This window comes from Verticillium nonalfalfae (assembly GCF_003724135.2).
Source record: "Verticillium nonalfalfae strain VnAa140/NRRL 66861 chromosome Unknown scaffold_38, whole genome shotgun sequence".
Lineage (NCBI taxonomy): Eukaryota > Fungi > Ascomycota > Sordariomycetes > Glomerellales > Plectosphaerellaceae > Verticillium > Verticillium nonalfalfae.
This window is the reverse complement of record NW_021167263.1, coordinates 166947-185709: the sequence shown is the minus strand read 5'-3', so window position 1 is coordinate 185709 and position 18763 is coordinate 166947. Positions and strand designations below refer to the sequence as shown.

Below are 18763 nucleotides of genomic sequence, written 5' to 3'. Positions count from 1 at the left end.
CAGATCATCTCTAGACAAAGCTGCGCAGTTGTACAATTGAACATCATCACCCGACAAAGCGAAGATCCATACTTGACCCTTCAAATCTACTAAATCTACTCAATGTAGATAGCAATGGGCTGCGTTGTCGCGTGTATGGCAAGTATCATTCCATCAGACACCGCAGGCGCAAGAGGCCACCAGATAATGGGCCAGCTCGATCACGCCAACACGAAGCGGCAGGCAGGAATCGCCTTCACAGTGGATGAATGATGGACAAACCGACAGATAGGCTGACAGTGCGTATAGTGACTGGTCAATCTATCCGTAGTGGTCATGTATGCTGAACGAAGCATGCTGCAGACCTTCTCTGTTGCGTCGTCGACAATTTGGAACGTCACGACATCGAGTGTCCCTATACCGTGAACGCTCAACCTGTGTGCGCCAAACCCACGGAGGTACCTGATGAGGAACATGCGACTCAACTTCGTCAGCGAGACGACGGCTGGTGTACGGACCCGGAAGCATTCATTCACTCATCTCATATCTATAGAATAGCTACTAGCCCTCTGAATTGGTTCCCGGCTTGGACGTCCAGACTCATCAGACCGCAGAGAGTCGCCCTATAAACTGTGCACATCAAGTGCCGAGTCGCCTGGTGACAAAAGGCACGACGACGTCAACTTGGTGAGGGGAAGGAATGGAGGAGACAATGACGGAGTTGATCTGGCTCATGACTAGAATGGCGTTCGGAAGGGCTTCATGTGCGGGGGCTTACCATCGGCTTAGCGGCCGATGAGGTCAGTCTCTGTTACTGTCACTGTCACCGTCACACACGCAGGAGGTCTCTTGCAGCTAAGGTAGTGGACGTTGAGGGGCCCAGAGCCTGGAGCGCCCATGCGGTAACGCCCATGTGGTCAGCGGTCGATGGGGGGGGTGCCGGGTGCCAGGTGTCAGCACCTACACCAAAACGGTGTGTACAGGCTTGACAGGTACCTACAGCAGCACAGTAACCTCGGTGCGCAATGACGCAGGGTCCCGAAGTCTCGCAGGAAAAAAGCTGCAGGTGCCAAATGCCCCCCGTTCCCACCCCCCAAATCTTTGTCCAAAGGCCTCTCCACCCAAACGACGACATCGCGAAACCACCACGGCCCGTCTGCCTTCTTGCTGTCGACCACGGAGGTTTGGAGACTCGAGAAAAAAAAATCTCGATTGGATCCCACTACCCAATTCCGGCATGGGAACACCTTCAGCCGCCGTCAATCACGTACTCTAGCTGCCCACGATGCAGTCTGCAAAGATGGCCCCCGGCGCCGAGAAGCCCGTTCTTACGGCCGAGGAGAAGAGCGCGAAAACGGCAAAGAGCTCGACGAGATACCCATTTTGGTTCGGTGGCAGCGCCAGCAGTATGGCAGCCTGCGTGACACATCCCCTGGATCTCGGTGCGTTTCTATCGCCCCTCCCCTTCCCCCTCGGCGCCGTGGCCGCTGCCATGGCCGTGGTCGTCGCCATCACGCCGTCCTCTCTCGCGAAATCCGCCAGCTAACCGTGTCTCAGTCAAGGTATGCGACAACACGATCTTTACCCCTCCATCATGACGACCCCTTGCCCGACGACGTCTCTCCCTTCTCCCCAAGCTAACCAGACAAACCAGGTTCGCCTGCAAGTCCGCCGGCCCGATGCCCCCAAAAACATGTCCGGCACCGTCCTCCACATCCTCAAGTCCGACGGCCCCGCCGGCCTCTACGCCGGCCTCTCGGCCTCGCTGCTGCGCCAGATGACCTACTCGACCGTCCGCTTCGGCGTCTACGAGGAGCTCAAGACGCGCGCCATGCGCCGCGCCCCCAACAACAAGCAGCCCTCGTTCCCCGTCCTCACGGCCATGGCCTCCCTGGCCGGCTTCATCGGCGGCGTCTCCGGCAACGCCGCCGACGTCCTCAACGTCCGCATGCAGCAGGACGCCGCCCTGCCGCACGCCGAGCGCCGCAACTACCGCCACGCCCTCGACGGCCTGCTGCGCATGGCCCGCGACGAGGGGCCCCTGAGCTGGTTCCGCGGCGTCCTGCCCAACAGCATGCGCGCCGCCGCCATGACCGCCTCGCAGCTCGCCAGCTACGACACCTTCAAGGGCCTGCTGCTGCGCAACACGCCCCTGCAGGACGACCTGACCACCCACTTCACCGCCTCGCTGCTCGCCGGCATGATGGCCGCCACCGTCACGAGCCCCGTCGACGTCATCAAGACGCGCGTCATGACCGCCACGACCCAAGAGGGCCTCGTCAAGACCCTCAAGACCATCTACCGCAACGAGGGGCTCGGCTGGATGTTCAAGGGCTGGCTGCCCAGCTTTCTGCGCCTCGGACCGTGAGCTCCCCCCCCCCCTTCTCTTCCTGCTTTAGGGAAAAAAAGAAAGAAGGAAGAGGCATTGCTTCTTACTGACGAACATCCAGACAAACTATTTGCACCTTTGTCTTCTTGGAGATGCACCGCAAGCTATATAGGAAGGTCGCCGGCTTGGATGAAGATAGACTAAAGGCATAGACGGGAACGAACACAGACGCGCACATACACGCAACATGGGGCGGGCACATGTTTATTTTGCATAGTAGACTGGCGTTGAAGGGGGAGGGGCAGCGGCTGCCAGGCAGATGGGCATGCATGTCGCTTGCGCGATATCTGATGCGAGGCGTTTCGGGTACGGAAAAACAACACAGGTCGAATTTGGTGTATTACAAGTCTTTTTTCGCATGTATATTTGTTCCTTGTTCAAACTTCGTCGGTCCGTCAACGTGCTTGAACGACCGTCTTTCGTAGTCCGCTTGCCCGCCCATCTTCTCTTCCTCTGCTCTCTCCATCTCTCTCTGTCTGTCTGTACAGACGCCGAGCACAGCACAACGCCTCACACGATGAACGGGCCAAAAGATGGCACGGTAGCAGATTTTGGCCGATCTGCTGCTGCTGCTGCTGCTGCTCAGCGACACCACTTTCTCTAATGCAAGCCCTTTTGTTGGTGTCCGCAGATTTGGTATACACAAGGCTGAGCCACGCGTAGGCTCAGCCACCCGAAAGAACGCCTACCGGCCAGCCTCATTCCCAGTCTGGACCACCCATTTGTATCCCAACGCCCCTCCCCCTCCCTCCCCCTCTACCTCTCCCTCCTCAGTTCCAGCCGCCCGACTGGCCCGACGCGCCGTAGGGCGTCGCGTTGTTGTACGGCGTCGTCGCCGAGCCGCCGCCGCCCCACGCCGTCTGGTTGCCGCCGTTGTACGGCGTCGTGTAGCCCTGGTCGTTCCAGCCCTGACCGTCCATGTTCATGTCCGGGCTCCGCGGGCCGTCAAAGTCGCCACCGTCCATGCCGCCGCCCTCGGCCTCGCCCGTCAGCGTGTGCAGCATGAGGGCCAGCTTCTCCTGCATGATCTTGATGCCCTCCTGGATGATCTGGTCCGGGTCGAGACTGCCGACCGTCTCGACGTCAAAGTAGAAGCGGCCGGGCTTGGCGTCAAAGTCAAACGGCTCACCCTCTTGGGGCGGGTCCTCCTGGTCGGCGTTCCTGCTCTTGGGCCTGAAGGGGGGGGAGAGCGGTCAGCATGTGAGCGCCTCGCAATGTCTTCGAGGTCTGCGAGGAAGTGGAAAAGGGGGGGAGGAAGGCGGTCTCACCATTCTGTCGCAGCGTCCGTCTCGTACCACAGGTCAATGTGGTGCAGCTTGTTGTGGGGGTCGTACTCGAAGCCGACGGCAGACGTGGGCATCCATTTCGCGTGCTCCTTGGCGATGCCCTTCTTCGCGATGCACGTCACCTTGAGCTCCTGGCCCCTTCGCAGCTTGGCGATGAGCGAGCCGAGGCCATCGGGGTCGGTGATGACGGGGTTGCCGACCGTGTTGTTCTGACGGAAGCTGTCGACGACGAGGTCGCTGGCGTAGACCTTCATGATATCGTCCGACGTGCAGCGGGCGTGCAGGGTCAGCTTGACGCTGCAGTTGTCGCAGTACTGCTCGCAGTCGCAGTCACGCGAGTAGTGCAGGCTCGCGGCCTCCTTGGAGTGCAGGGGGATGAGACCGAGTCGGTGTGCGATGAACTCGTCGGCGAGGACGGATGTGTTGGCTTCAATCTCGACGAGATCAATGGCGACAATGGGGACTTCGGCTTGGATGACGCGACGGAGCGAGTTGGCGAAGGAGAGGTGGCAGTTGGAGAGGTTGAAAACGACGCGGTCGGCCTCGGTCTGGTGCGCAACTGAATCAGTACGAGAGCAGCAATGCAGCGCGCGAACAGAACTGCCGGGAAGGGGGGGGGACCTACGTTGGAGATCTTGACAGAGGGACCGCCGACCTCATTGTCGAGCAGCATGGGTTCGTAGTCCATCTTTGCCTGCTCCTGCCGGTCGCGTGTGAATGAGTGACGGTGTCTGCCGGAGGGGGGAGATCGCGAGGCTGAAGAGGTGGAGAGGGAACGTCAGCAATTCGATGAGTTTTGCATTCGGGTGAAGCGCCGTCCTCGCCTGTCGCCTTTGTCGATTTGTTGCGGGACGGTTGTGGTGTTGAGGTCGGATCTCGACGAGGGACCATTATTTTCGTGATTAGATAAGCTGGCACTGGCAAACTGCTCCCACTCCTTGTATATTGCCTGAACAAACCTCCTCCCTGACACACTTTCGACTCCCATGTCCATCAACTCCAGTCTTCATACAGCCCATCATGAAGCCATTCGACGCAGCTTTCTCTTTCATAAGTTTGATCTGGTTTTCTGAGGCGACGCATTCAAACGGCGGATGACCCCGTTTCCCAACATCCTTCGGTTCGGTTCACGAGCTCAGACAGTCGCCCTCGATCTGGACCCTACGTGTGCACTCCTCACTCTTTCGTGGTTTCTCTCTTGTCGGATCCGGGATCGACACATCTGGAAAGACACGGTCCTTTCCAAGCAGCGAATTCATCGCGATTCTTCTTTTCATCTTCTTCTGACACTACCAGCTGTCTTTTTAGGCACCCCGCTGAGCCTGTTGGACCATTTCACCAACTCTTCATGTATAGTCCTCAGTCGTGGCTCGATCACTGCGTCGAATTCCTGACGACCGTGTTCACCTCGTACCTCAGACAGCCTAATCCTGAGGTCCAGTTCAATGACCTTGAGGCCTATGGTATTTGTTAGGTTTATGCAGCAAGAAGTCTCGGGGAGGGTTGTCTGACCTTTCAGGGCCCCTTCGTCCATTTCCATGCATGCCTTGTCCGTCTCGATCAAAGATTGAACTTGAGCAGCAATCTCGACACAGAGTCCCGCTGGACCCGTCGTTGGTGTTTTGCTCCACACCTTCAGTTTCTTCTTGCGAGCGCCGAATATCACAAGCATTTTGCGCACCGACTCGCCCATGTTCGTGAGCATTTGGGGCGCAGTGTCATTGTCGGATACTTGCGAACCCTGTGATAAGCGTGATCGATTTGAGTCGCAGGATGAGGGTCGTCCTTCAAGCCGGTGTGAATCTTCGGGACTGGGATTGTGAGTATTGCTTTGTGCCCCGCCATCCCTCAAGCCTGAAGCCTCCCCCTTCGAGGAACCTCTTCTCAGAGCCTTGGAAATGAGGGCCGTCCGCCCTCGCTTTTCGTTCTGGGTGCCTCCCGACCTGCAGTTCCCAGCCCCATCGTTTCCACGTGAGGACCGGGTCATGCTGGCAAAGGGACTGTGGCAGCAACTGGTGAAGGCGCGTCAACAGCAGGGTGGACCAGCGCCAGAAGGCGGAAAAGAGTCTGGAGAATGCGAAAGGGTTGGTTTCTGCCCGCAAGCTACAGCGGAACGACAACATTATTTCCTCTTTACGCACTTCACCCCTCTCCACGAGGCTCTCTCATGCCCGTACCACCCCGATGGCCAGCCTTATCTGACCAGCCGCCCAGAAGGAGGTGGGCAAGCAACGAGCCTGATCCGCGAAAGGTGGTTACACGGACGGCCTCGCCAGCTGAGCCGCCCATCTCGCGCCAACCAGCAGCGAACAAGTCTGATGCGGACGACTCCTCCCTAAAGGTTGCATGCTGCAATGCAGCCATTTCGGAACACTGCCACAACGCAAATCATTAAGACTGCCTCATCCCACCGGACACGAAAACACCCTGCACATCCGAAGCCTCTCCCTTCCGCACAGCCTGGCACGATGACGGATCCAGAGAGTCTGAAGAAATACGTCGACAGTTCACTCCGTGAAGAGGAGGACTTTCATTTCCTCCGATTCGAATATCTCCAACGCCTGAACTTGACCAACTTTTACATCACACTCGCCCACCAGAAGAGCAGGCTGAAGAAAGAAGGGTTGCGCTCCGAGGAAGACGGCGTGAAACTCCAAAAGCTCCTCCGGGACTATGGTGCGCTCTGCTCTGACGTCCTCCAGACACGCTTCTTCTGACCGCGCGAGGAAAATAATTGCTGACCAATGAGTGAATACGCAGCAACTGCGATCCGTGACTATCGGTACCTCCACTCGAGCAAGGCCGTGCCCGTGACCAAGAGCGGCGAGCGAAAGGCCCTACTCGAGGCCTCCTTGCGGTTCGAGGACGGGTTTCCCCATTCTTTCGCCAGCCATTACCACTTCTTCGAGGACGAGACGGCACAGATCGACCCCCTGCGCCGGTCCCTCATGGCCTCGCTGCCAAAGGTCCTGACCTTCTCGAGTGAGGAAAAGGGCCGGCGCGCGAGAGAATATCATGACGGGGACCCTCCGCATCAGGTCTCGACGTTCGTCGACCGTCTGGCTCGGTTCCTCATCGCGCTGACGGGCGGCGGCTTCCTCATCGGACCCATGATCATCATGGCACTGGGGCCCTCGCTACACAAGAGTCTCATCACCGTGTCCGTTGCGCTGGTGCTGTTCTCGCTGGTCCTCTCCTTTGGTATTCGGGTCTCCAACATCGAGACGCTGGTCGCGACGGCGACGTACGCTGCCGTCCTGGTGGTGTTCGTCGGCACGAGCTCCGCAGATGGCGGCAGCTGAGTCTATGTTAGGGGTATGAAATGATAGTCTGTTTCCTACGTATCAATGTCAAGTTGGAATCTCTGCAGACAGACTGCACTTCCTGTTACTTCGCCACTAAACATCTGATCACATATTTGCGGAACACTCTTAGTTGAACATTATTGATATTAGTTTGCCGCAACGCCATGCCGTCAAGTATACTAATCTACGAAAGGTTTATACACATTGAATGTAGAAAAAGGGAAATGAAGTTAAGCACCGCCAACAGTCTGGCCCAGGTTCAGGGTGACGGGCGATCCGTTGAGAGTGACCCACTGGATGGGCGGCTCGCTGCCGACCTTGTCGGCCTTGACGGCGCCGGAGCTCGTGACGGTGCCAGCAGGGATGGTGACGGGCACGGGCACGCTGCACGAGTTGCCCTTGGCCGAGACGGTGACGGACGAGATGGTCGTGCCGTTGCTGTAGCTGTACGAGAGCTTCGGCTCGCACTGATCGAGGGCCATCCTGTCGGAGAAGCTCTTGCCGATGTCGTCGTGCTTCAGCGACGTGATGGGCCAGTTGGTCAGACGGCCCATCTCCTGTGTGATCGTCTCGACCCAGGACATAATCAGCGACAGTTTGCCCGTCTGCGAGCCGACCGTGATGGACGGCATGTCAACCTGGCGCATATTGGCCTGGTGGAACATGTAAGGGTCGGCGTGCAGGCCGAGAAGGTGACGGGTGTTCTCAGCGCGTGCGTTATCGAGCAGGCTGTTAAAGTCGCCCTTGCCAGCCGACGTCTCAATCCACTCGCGGGTCGTGCACTCAGCCGTATCACAGTTAAAGTAGATGGTCGTCGCGTACCGCGGGATGATAAGGAGACCATCGTAGCCATTATCGGCCACGTTGGAAATGAGAGGCCAGTACTCGTTCTTGGCACGGAGAGGAGGGCGGGTGTTGTCTCCGACAACATTGGTGATACCGTTGGTCATCCAGGCGCGAATGGCATCACCGTTGTGCATACCCGTAATCGCGGGAGGAACCAGGCCGTTGGGCGAGAACTTGGTCGCCTTGTCGATGCCCATCTGTGTCATCCAAGCCTGGTTGAACTGAATCTCGCGCTCAGTATCCTTATAGGTAGCGTTGTTGAGGCCCATGTGGGTGAAGGTATGGGACAGGTGGGCGAAGGCGTTGAGCTTAGACGTGTCGAGGAACCAGCTGGCAAACTCGTCACGCTGAGCGCAGGTCTTGGACCATCCGTACTTGGTGAATTCGGTGCCCCAGATATCCTGACCAGTGCCCAAGGGCTTCTGGAATTCCAGAGGAGTGTCAATCTGCTCGGGGTAGTCAACGGCGTAGTTGGGGTTGCAAACGCCGTCCTGGGGCCTGTTATCCGCAGTGGCCGAGATGATATCGCCGTTGCCGTTGTGCGCAAGCTCGAGCCAGAACTCAGAACCGGCAGCCAGACGGCTGTTGATATCACGCTGCCAGGTGATGTGGGCATCCAGGTCTCCTGTGCGGATCTTGAAGACAGTACCGGCAGGGTAGTAGAGATCGGTCTCGAGCTGCAAGTCATCGACCTGCGCAGAGAGATGAACCTTGCGCTTGCCGAGGAACAGGCCACGCGTCATCCAGTGAATGTGAGAGTGCTGAAGGTAGTTGGACGTCGCAGACCACTCGGGAGCCCAGCTGGTGAACCAGACGAATTGCTCACGGCCATCAAAGTTGTTGATGACGGCAGCAGCGCCCTCAACGACGCCAGGACCGCCAGCAAACTTGGCAACCTGCTTGGTGGTCTTACTGTCGGTGATGGTGGCGGGGTAATGGTACAAACCCTGGCTGCTGACGCCGGCGTTGACCTTGAGGTTGGCAGTGGGGAAATCGGAGACGTCCGTGAAGCTGATGAGCTGCTCGACGCCGGCGCCACAGCAGCCCTCGCCGGCTGCGGCGCCGAAGAGGGGACCGGGGTACTCGTTGATGCGGACCATACGGACGCCAAAGGCGAGCTGGTACTTGTGGATAGCATCCCACTGCTCGGTGGTCACAGCAGAGCGCCATCCGTCCGTGTACTCGTACGCAATGGCATCGACAATGATGATGGCACCAAAGTTGCCCTTGGAGCCGGAGAACAGCTCGGGCAGAGGAGCACCGGCCTGGGGAATGGCCAGGCCCTGGAAGGGGATACCATAGCCCTTGAGGCCGGCGCTGCCGGCGGCGATGCCGGTATCGTCACGGGCCAGAATGAGAACGGTGCTGTCACAGCTAGAGGCGCTGGGCAGAGCAGTGCCAGCGGTGCCGGTCGAGGTGGTGGTGGCGGTGCTGGTGGCGGTGGCAGCGGCCGTGGTGGTGACGACGGTCGCAGGGACCGAAGTAGAAGTGGTGGTGCGGACACCGATAGGGGATGTGGTCGTGGTGACGGCAGGGACCACGGGTCTGGTGGACGTGGTCGTGGCAGCAGCAGGCCTCGAAGTCGTGGTGGTCGTGGTGGGCTTGCAGATCTTAAAGATCCTGCAGTTGATGGTGTCAATGATGTTGTTGATAACGACGCTGATCTGCCTCGACTCGAGCTCGTTGCCACAGTCGCCGGTGACGAGGCAGTGAGGCGCCGGTGCCGGAGAGGCAGCCGCCAGGCCCACCAAGGCCGCGAGGACAAAGCTGGAGCGCATGGTGTTCTGGGGGGGTATTGATCCTCGGAGGATCGAAAGGCTCAAGCTTCAAGCGAGTGAGTGAACGAAGAGACTTGGAACAGCCAACGAAAGTAAAGGAAGACTTATAAAAGTCAACCAGGAAACGAATGATACCGCGAGAGGCCGATGAGAGACAAGGGAGCAGAAGGCCGGGATACCAGGCAAGGTGACGAGACTTATATACCACACCGTGGCCAGCTGTCGATCGAGTCTGGGGAAGCCCGACAGGGCACAGCAGGTCTGTTTCCCAGGTCCGGCTGACTTCAGAAACAACGGACAAAGAAAGGAGCGTGCGTCCACGTTGCCGTGGTCCGCGATGGCCCACGCTGGACCCCCTTCGTGGAGGAGATTTTGGGGGTCTAAACATAGGATGGTGTGCCGAGCTAGAGACGGCTTGATGCTCTACCCGGTATGCAGGTACAGGCAGGCCAAGGCTCGGGACCAGGAGCTGCTCAGGCGGCAAAATTCTACGAAGGCGGGCCATGGTGGGTGAACATGGGGATGCCAGGGATTCCGGTGACGACTTGCAGTCCGGCGGTGGTGCGAGGTTTCCCTTCGCCAGGGGATCCTTTTTCCTCGAGCTCGCAGCGATAGACGTGATGCTAGCGTTCAAGCTATACCGATCTGGACGCACATGGGCACCGGTGCTGCTCACACAGACCCCCCCTGAATTCCATACAGGCGAGAGGCGCCACGACGGACGACGCTGGTCCTTGGCAGGCCTTGGCAGCGGTCGCGATTCCTGGGTCCAGGGTTTCCAGCCAGGCCCAGTCAAGTCCAGTCAGGAACAAATATCGAGACGGCTTGCGGTGGCCCTACGTTGGCGCGGGAAAGGTGGGATCAGATGAGCACATCAATGCCATTCCTGGCCAAGTGCCGTCTGATGCAGTCGATGCGGTCGGACCCAGGCGGAGGGGCCAGGGCTCAGCGATTACCAGAAACGGCGAGTCTCACGCGAAGGGTAGCCCTGGGTGGGTAGAACCGTTGTTTGGTCTAGCGGCCGGATCGCCACGCCTGAGAGATCCATCCATTGTTGCGGATGTTTCTGTCGGGGGACTCAGTCCAGTCGACCGGGGCTTTGTCTGGCCATCAAGTGCGATGTTGTTTTGGGAGTTCGCAGCGGGTTTCGCAGCGGGTTTGACTCCCATGTGGATTGAAGCTCCCATACGATTTGGGCGGGAAAAGCGTTGGCCAGACAGACGGGCGAGACCCTCGTGGCGTGTCGTTCCAGTGCCACGAGCTTTGATCACCAGTCTGTCCATCATCAGTCAGTCAGTCAGTCAGAAGACTTGAGACGAAAGAGGCGCAGACAGACAAGAGAGGATCGAGCACCGGGGATGGCCCTGTCAGTGGGCTGAGAAGGCCAGTGAGAAGAAAAAAAAATCCGAATTTCTGGGGGGTCCGCTCAACGTCAAGGTGGGTTGCGTGGTGACGATGCGTGCGTCTGATGTTGTTTGGCCTCTGGTCTGGTTGTTCATTCGCCATTGAAGTGGAAGCAGCTCCAAGCGTCAGGCAGGCTGAGCCCGAAGCCTGAAACAAAATTGGCGATTGGTGGGTGGTTCGCGTCTGATGGAGGTCGGTCGGGTTTTCTCCGATGGTCCCTCCTCCTGAGTCAGCAGAGGCGTCTGCTTGGACGTTTGGACATTGGGCGTTGGAACGTTGGGGTGAAGAAGGTGCCGCTGAAGCCACTGAAGCCGCTGTGGTTCCTCCACCGTTTACCACCTTCAGCGGGCGCCAGGTACTAAAGAAGCAAATACGAGCCAGCCCACCTTCCCCCCCCCCCCTCTCTTCCCCCCGGACCCCTGGCCCCTGGCCCCTGGATCGAATACCTCCTTAGATCCTAGCCTGCATGATGTGCCTTGCATCTACTGTAATGTACTAAGGTACCTACCTACTTTTAAGCTACAGTGCGAATCTGCGTGCCATGGTGTGTGGGCCGGGACGATCACCCCGGGCGGCCTGGAAGGATTGTTTGGGTGGTGCATGCCGGGTGCTTGGTGAGCTTGTTGAGCTGTGTTGGCGAGCCGCTCGGTGGTGGGCGCAGCTTTTGGTGGTGGCTTCTTGGCAGTTTGGTGTTCTTGGCTCAGCGGAACCCGGTGAGCCTATGAGTGCGAAGATGCACACGCAAAGACGCTGCATCGCTTCCTCGAGGGAGACGAGAAGGGAAAAGGGGCCAGAAGAAAGGAGGCCCCGGCGGCACCTACCGTAGGTTCCTTAGCCTTATGTGCCTTAGGGACCTGCCTTAGGGGCCTGAGGCGTGGGGCCCGCCGAACCTCGTCCCCTAGGCCGGCATCCGACCGCCCGATTCCGTGCTCCGCATGGTCTCTCTGGCGTACTGGCTCATACCATGCTTTTTCCTTTCGTGTATAAAATATTGGCAACGCAACTTCATTTTCGCCTTCTTGGCAATTTCTTGGCCCTGCAATGCTTCGCTGTCAAGTTGTTTTCACTTGCTTTTCAGCCGTGGAATGGTTGTTCAGCACTGCCTACCGCCCGCCAAAAGCAGTTGGACGCCTTCCGCCTGCGTCTCGTGCGAACATGTTTTGTGGTACAGACATGTTCCCCTTGCCATTCGAGCCGTGTTCCCCCACAACATGTCGCAGGCCCAGCTCAGCTGCACGGAGATGATTGACATGGGAAAAGGAAAGCAGAGACATGTCAGTTTAGCGAATCAAGACGTCATCTACCCATGATTTGTCACATTTGAGCTCACGGCCCGGGCAGCGGAAGAAGCCCTCATGGAAGACTGGCCGTCCCTGACGTCTCTCGACACATGTTATCCACCCTTTGTCATTGGCCATTCGTCCTTGGGCGGCCATTGGTCACAAATGCTATGGTCAGATGCCCAGCACGGCCCGCGTCGGCTTCTTCCACGCCGTTGTCCGACTCGGCACGAGCTAGGTAGCAGTCGGCGGTCACCGGCCAGCGGCACCAGCTGGCAGCCGGCAATGACAGCAGACAGCAGCTAGCAGCAGCAGCCAACAGTAGGCACCAGCTAGCACCAGCACCATCACAGCTTGGCCCAGACCCTGCGCCTTCTCCCGTCAGCCGGTGACATCTGGACCCGATAAAATTTCAATTCCGCCTTCGCAACACCACACCTCATCACCAACCCAAACCTCACGCGACCACGAACACGACATTGTCATCCCTAACTTCCTCCCCCTAATAGCACCATCCCCTTCCACATTCACCATGCTCCGCAAGGTCATCACCTCTGGCGCCCGCGCCACCCGCTCGGCCGCTCGTGCCCCCGCCGCGTCCCAGGCGCTCCTCCGCCCCCAATTCCAGCAGACCCAGACCTTCGCCCCGGCCTTCAGGTTACGCGCCGCCCAGCCCGCCGTGTCGCGATGGTACAGCTCCGAGCCCGACTCCAAGGCTGATGCCAAGGCCAAGGAGGGTGATGCCGCTGCCCCCGAGAGCGCCAACCCCGAGCTCGACGCCCTGAAGAAGCAGCTCGAGGCCAAGGAGAAAGAGGCCCTCGACTGGAAGGTGAGCATCCAATCCCAAAGCATACCCGGCCTCCCATGACAGCATGACGTCTCTAACAACTATCCCCCCTTCTTCCAGGACAAGTGCCTCCGCTCGGTCGCCGACTTCCGCAACCTCCAGGACCGCACGACCCGCGAGATGAAGTCGGCCCGCGACTTTGCCATCCAAAAGTTCGCCAAGGACCTCGTCGACTCGATCGACAACCTCGACCGCGCCCTCGGCATGGTGCCCGAGTCCAAGCTGTCGCCCGCCGCCGACGCCTCCGAGGCTGCCAAGGACCTCGCCAACCTGCACGAGGGCCTGCGCATGACCGAGACGGTCCTCATGAACACGCTCGAGAAGCACGGCCTCGAGCGCTTCAGCCCCGAGGGCGACAAGTTCAACCCCAACGAGCACGAGGCCACCTTCATGACGCCCCAGCCCGGCAAGGAGGACAACACCGTCTTCCACGTCCAGTCCAAGGGGTTCAAGCTCAACGGCCGCGTGCTGCGCGCTGCCAAGGTCGGCGTTGTCAAGAACCAATAAATGCCCAACCCTTTTGCCTCTTTGGAGATGCTTGATGCGCCTCCGCTGGCCGCGCAAGAGAGAGAGAGAGAGAGAGACAGAGAGAGAGAGGAACGAATAAGAGAGATGAGGGGCGACGCTGCTTGAGGCGGGTCGCCCGTGTATTACTACTGAAACCAACAACAACTGCAACACAACCGACTTTGACACGGAATGCGCCATCAGGCTTTTCGTGTCAATGTGTACAATGCTCCCCTCATGACGGAAGAAGAAAGAACAGTGGAAGACGAAGACGGACGGAAGACGCCGTGTTCAATGTCTAGTCAACTGGACAGGCCGGGAAAAATGTATCTACATAAACTGCATGTGTGACATGGCAAATAGGCATGGTCGGCGATGTATCAAGTATAGGACGGCCGAGAGTCGTCACGTCACTGGCGCGCAGCAAGCCCACGGGCAGTCAAGCGTTATACAAAATAATACTACATACTTGGACAGTCGCATCTGTTTCCCTGCGTGAAGAGTCGTGCTGTCCGCCATTGCGACGTTATACAAAATGATACTACATACTTGGACAGTCGCATCTGTTTCCCTGCTTGAAGAGTCGTGCTGTCCGCCATTTTGAAGTCCGCAAGAGGGTATCATCAGATGAATAGTGAAAAGGAGACCAACCAAGGAAAAAGGACAAGCAGCCAGGAGACAAGCAAAGAAAGGAAAAGTCCAAACGCCTCATGTTGCCCAATTTTCCATCCCCTGTATTCGTCGTCGCGCGCAAGGTCAGCAAAACAGAAAAAAAAAAGTAGCATCACTCCTCTGCCTCAGCATCACGCACCAACCGCTCCCAAACCTCCTCTCCAACCTCGGCCCTGACAGCCTCAATATCCTTCAAACCAGCCCTCTGGAGCTCCTTGTCGATGCCTTGCTGCACATCCCGGATATCCCGCTCAAGCCGATCATGAACGGCCCGTGTCTCCCCGAGCGTCTGGCTCCTCAGCTTGAGCTGATACTTGACATCCTTCAAATGGCCGCTCACCTGCCGCAGAATGCGCCTGTTCTGCCTCGCAAGCTTCGAGCTGGCCGCGGCCTCCCGCGCGGCGAGAATGACGTCGACGCCAGCTCGCACGCTGCGCAGCTGTGCGCGCGTGGCCGCGAGCTGCGGCGTGAGCTCGGCGTCGCACCGCCGCGCGAGCGTCTCCTCCTGCGCGCGCCAGAGGCCCACCGTCTGCCAGCGCTGGGCCACGACGCCCTCGGCCGCCGAGGCGGGGATGCCGGCAAGCGTCCGTGACTGCGGCGACGTCAGGGCTGCGGCGACCTCGGTTTGCGTGTAGGGTCTGTTTTCCGATGAAGCCGTGGGCGGTGTGCTCGCGGGAGGGGCCGCCGCTTCGACGGCGTCCTGGGCGTCAGCGTCGCTCTCGTCGGCATCCTGGGCGTCGCGGAGGCGTTTGGCCATGAGCGGATCCATGCGGTCGTACATGTTGGTCGACCAGTTGCGGATCTGTGCCTTTGGGTGGAGGCCCGGGGGCGTGTAGACGATGGACGGCTCCGAGGGTAGGCTGTACATCGGAGACAGTGCGTCGCCGTCCTCGATGTCCTTCTGCCAGGTGAAGTTGTGTGCCATGCGGTCGGGAGGCATCTGCAACTGCGATCCGCCAGGGGGTGTCTTGGGACGGAGTCTCTTTGTGTTCGGGGGCATCTGGATGAGTGTCTTGCCGGGTTCCTCCCAGCGAGTGCAGCCCTCGGCCAAGGCGCGGAACGTGCAGGGGGAGATGCGGCCATCGCGCGGGTCGCCCTCGTCATCAGAGATATCGTACTCCTCCTCAAAGTTTCTGTCAAAGCTCTCGGAGGCGATGCCGTGGATGGATGAGGCTAGGTGCGCGGGATATTTGAAGCCCTTGGGCGGATTGATGTGCTGATACTGTGGGCGCGGCACGCTGGCAACCTCCTGACGGGCGGCCTTGTCGATGGACGGCCGCTCCTGAAGGGTTTCTGCAATTTCGGCCGTGAATTTCTGCAGGCCTTGGACGTTGAAGTCGGGAGCCTGCTCCTTTTCCTTGCCTTCTGGCAATTTCTTCATGAGACCCTCTTGCAGCTTCACACCGACCCACGTACCCATGGGGTCACCCGCGGCCATCCGAGAGCCTCTCATAGCGTTGTAAGCTTGAAGAACGGGCCCTGTAAGTTTCCAGTTCTTGTTCGAGGTCTGGCCAGCGGTACAGCCGGGGATCTTGGGCGCCGCCTTCTCAGGGGCATGGTCAACGAGTGCACTGCCGTAGTCGCCCCAGTCGCGCGTGTTGAACGTGCAACCGCCCATAGCGACAGGAGCATCAGACTGGGTAGATTTCTTCATAAGGTCTAGAGCCGTCAATTCGTGTAACGACGCGTCCATATTGGAGCTTAACCTACATGCATCACGAGTTGGGCGCTCGGAGTAGCCCAAGCTGAGTTCCAGATGGGAATCCTGGTCGACACTACCACCTTCTGCAAAGTGTCAGAAAAGAAACGAACAAGCAAAGTCTCAGCACAGATGTCACTTACTGCTGGAAGTCTCATATTCCTGTAGGACATGTGCTGCGGGAGACTCGATGGCTTCGGGGAGCAAACCATTCTGCGTGTAAAGGGTGGCACTGTCACTGCCATCACTGGCTGCGGATCCTGCCCTTCTACCGACTTCGAATGCGTCGTCATCAGTACCTTCACTGCGGGAAAGAACCGCGAGCTGCTGCAGATGGTTGTAGAATGGGCTGAGCAGCCGATTTCGCTGGGCGGCAGCCTGCGCACCAGGCTGACCTCGCCGGAGCGCCTCAGGAGTAAAAGCATTGTCCACGACAGCGACTTTGAGACCTGCAACTCCATCAACTATGCCAGCCCCATGCGAGACAGCACTGGAGGAGGAGAACGGGTCCGAGAGGCCGTGATGGTTGCCGGGAGGGTACAATCCTTCGCCCAGCTCGCCAGCCTCGACCCATTCCTCGGGGTAAATGTTGTCGCCAAAGCCGTGAGGACCGCCTTGATTACGGGCAGACTTGGGTCCAGGGACGAGAAGAGGAGTGTCTACCGTCTGCTCGAACTGAAGATCTCCGTCCCGACGGACTAGATGTTGCTTGCCTGGAGACCACACAAAAGGCCCTTGACGGGTGGAGATGCTGGCAGGAGGTAGAAGACTCAGCTGAGGTAGGGCTACCTCGGCCGACGTTTTCCAGCTACTGAAATTGATGTTATCGCTCTGAGCCTCATTGTCAGGGACGTGTGTTGACATTCTTGAGCCTTCTTCCTCAGACGAAAGGATGCCATCGACAGTCAACGTCGAGCCGCTGGACGCGTTGCTTCGAGAACGACGGCGCTGGACGTCATCATTCGCATCAGTGTTGGAGATCATTTCAGAGTCTTGAATGCTGTGTTCCTCGTCGTTCCGTGACCCCTGTCGATCGAGAGTTTTCAAGGGTGGTGGGTAGATGCCATTTCCCATGCGGAGCGTGCTCGCGTCCGAGTTGCCTCGGCTGTGATCATGCGAAGCAGCCATCGGAGAATCTCTCTCGAGAATCTTTGGGGCAGTTCCGACACTGAGACGATGTTTCTCAGAAGCTGTGAGCTCGCTGTGGATAGCGAATCGGCCGCGACGACCTTTGGTAGGCGTCTGGTTAGGCCCTGAAGCACGCCGCGAAGCACGGGAGGAGTGCGCATCTCGCGGCGCAGGAAGATCGAGCACAAAAGTCGAAGACTTTGGAAGCGAAGACTCAAGCCGACGAGGGATATCCGTGGCAAAGTCATCGTCATCACCATAAAAGCTGAATCGTCCGGCGTACCGACGCTGGACGATGCGGCCTGATGGACTGGCCTGCTGTTGGTTGCGCGCGCGCTGCAAGTTCCCGGCGCGGAGCGCGTCGAGAGCGCCGTTTCCAGTTTCGACAAAAACATCATCTTCGTCGGAGGGAAATGTTTCGAAAAATGGGCTTTTGCTGTTGTTCCAGCCCCTCTTGCCGCGTGCTTGCCGACCCGACGACTTTTCAACGTCTGACGAGACTTCCTCTATCATGGAGAGATCATGAGCAGCGTGAGATCCTTCCTCCCCATTTTGCGTCAAAGTGCTTTCTATTTCGTAGCATTAGCTAGATGACACGCCAAACACCCTTGGTCGACCTCAGATCCAGCATACCTTCATCGCGATAGGGGTGTGAGTCCACGCCCTCTTGCTCCAGGTCGTTGTGCATGACCCAGCGTTGGCAGACGATCTGCCTGTTGCTGAGAACCTTGATTATTCTGATCTTTCTCTTCTTTCCTGTTTGCCTGCGGAATCTGATGCTTCTGCAGCAGTTTGACACTTTGCTAGTTGAGTCTTGAGGGGATCGTCAGTTGAGGCCTAGCGTGGGAAGGAACAGCTGCTGTCGATGGAGAACAACGAGAGATCGCGGGATATAGCCTTGCCTCTGAACGGATTCTTTTTAAACAGGACCCGCGCGCCGACTAAGCGGTGCCTATCGCCATGGCACCGTCGCCCACAGGGGTCGGCGTTGAAGCCAAAGAGTTTCTACCGACCGTCAGCGGTTGGCGAGAACTTGCGTGCGCGTCTTGGACCTACTAGCACACTAGGAGACCCAAGCATGTAAGCTTTCGTTGCTTCCGCCTTGAACTGGCGACTCACATGTTGGGTCCCATTGTTCGTGAAAGCAAAATGGGCAGAATATCCCCGGTTGGTGATAGCTTCAATGCCACATGCCTTACCTAGAAGAAGAGCTTTGGCAGTGCCTTCTGCCCAATAGTACCATTATCACAGCGCACGGACTCTTGAAACCAGGCATACCGTTGATGGACGGCAGGTGCGATGTCAGCAATGAACTTCTCTCCTGATCATGAAAACTCAGGCAAACTGCTCGAGCAAACCCAGCGTACATGCTGTGACGAGGCCGTCTTGCGATTCAGATCAGCATCCATCGGTCTACAAGACATGACAAGTGGAGCAAGCAGATACGTGATCGAAAGCAAAGGTAACTGTCAAAGCCACTTCCCAATGTCCAATGCCGTCTGACCATTGACAACCCTATTATTCACATGCCCAGTGTGACGAGTGATGGGCCATTATTCGTGGTGCTACAACAAACCTATCGTCTGCCTCTTGCAAGCAATTACAGATTGGGATGTAGATATAACAAGAGTGACAGCTTCAAA

General features: G+C 58.2%; 6 protein-coding genes across 6 annotated transcripts; 3 read left to right on the top strand and 3 right to left on the bottom strand.

Annotated features, from left to right (window-relative positions):
• Positions 1-1264: 1264 nt before the first annotated feature.
• On the top strand, positions 1265-2520 carry DIC1 (Mitochondrial dicarboxylate transporter; the record flags this gene model as incomplete). Its single annotated transcript, XM_028639961.1, has 4 exons — positions 1265-1421; positions 1522-1541; positions 1634-2343; positions 2430-2520. 4 exons carry the CDS (start codon positions 1265-1267, stop codon positions 2518-2520), a joined length of 978 nt encoding a protein of 325 aa, XP_028495756.1.
• A 618-nt stretch (positions 2521-3138) lies between these two features.
• Positions 3139-5359, bottom strand: RPB3 (45 kDa subunit of RNA polymerase II; the record flags this gene model as incomplete). The annotated part of the gene is made up of 5 exons (XM_028639960.1): positions 3139-3541; positions 3637-4202; positions 4280-4354; positions 5069-5112; positions 5167-5359. The coding sequence occupies 5 exons, from the start codon at positions 5357-5359 to the stop codon at positions 3139-3141; spliced, it is 1281 nt and encodes a 426-aa protein (XP_028495755.1).
• Positions 5360-6122: 763 nt separating this feature from the next.
• D7B24_005814 (uncharacterized protein) lies at positions 6123-6956 on the top strand (the record flags this gene model as incomplete). Its single annotated transcript, XM_028639959.1, has 2 exons — positions 6123-6330; positions 6415-6956. The coding sequence occupies 2 exons, from the start codon at positions 6123-6125 to the stop codon at positions 6954-6956; spliced, it is 750 nt and encodes a 249-aa protein (XP_028495754.1).
• Positions 6957-7189: 233 nt separating this feature from the next.
• On the bottom strand, positions 7190-9583 carry D7B24_005813 (uncharacterized protein; the record flags this gene model as incomplete). The annotated part of the gene is made up of 1 exon (XM_028639958.1): positions 7190-9583. One exon carries the CDS (start codon positions 9581-9583, stop codon positions 7190-7192), a length of 2394 nt encoding a protein of 797 aa, XP_028495753.1.
• Positions 9584-12799: 3216 nt separating this feature from the next.
• Positions 12800-13621, top strand: MGE1 (Mitochondrial matrix cochaperone; the record flags this gene model as incomplete). The annotated part of the gene is made up of 2 exons (XM_028639957.1): positions 12800-13096; positions 13175-13621. The coding sequence occupies 2 exons, from the start codon at positions 12800-12802 to the stop codon at positions 13619-13621; spliced, it is 744 nt and encodes a 247-aa protein (XP_028495752.1).
• Positions 13622-14405: 784 nt separating this feature from the next.
• D7B24_005811 (uncharacterized protein) lies at positions 14406-17808 on the bottom strand (the record flags this gene model as incomplete). Its single annotated transcript, XM_028639956.1, has 4 exons — positions 14406-15952; positions 16004-16078; positions 16136-17689; positions 17754-17808. The coding sequence occupies 4 exons, from the start codon at positions 17806-17808 to the stop codon at positions 14406-14408; spliced, it is 3231 nt and encodes a 1076-aa protein (XP_028495751.1).
• Positions 17809-18763: the final 955 nt, after the last annotated feature.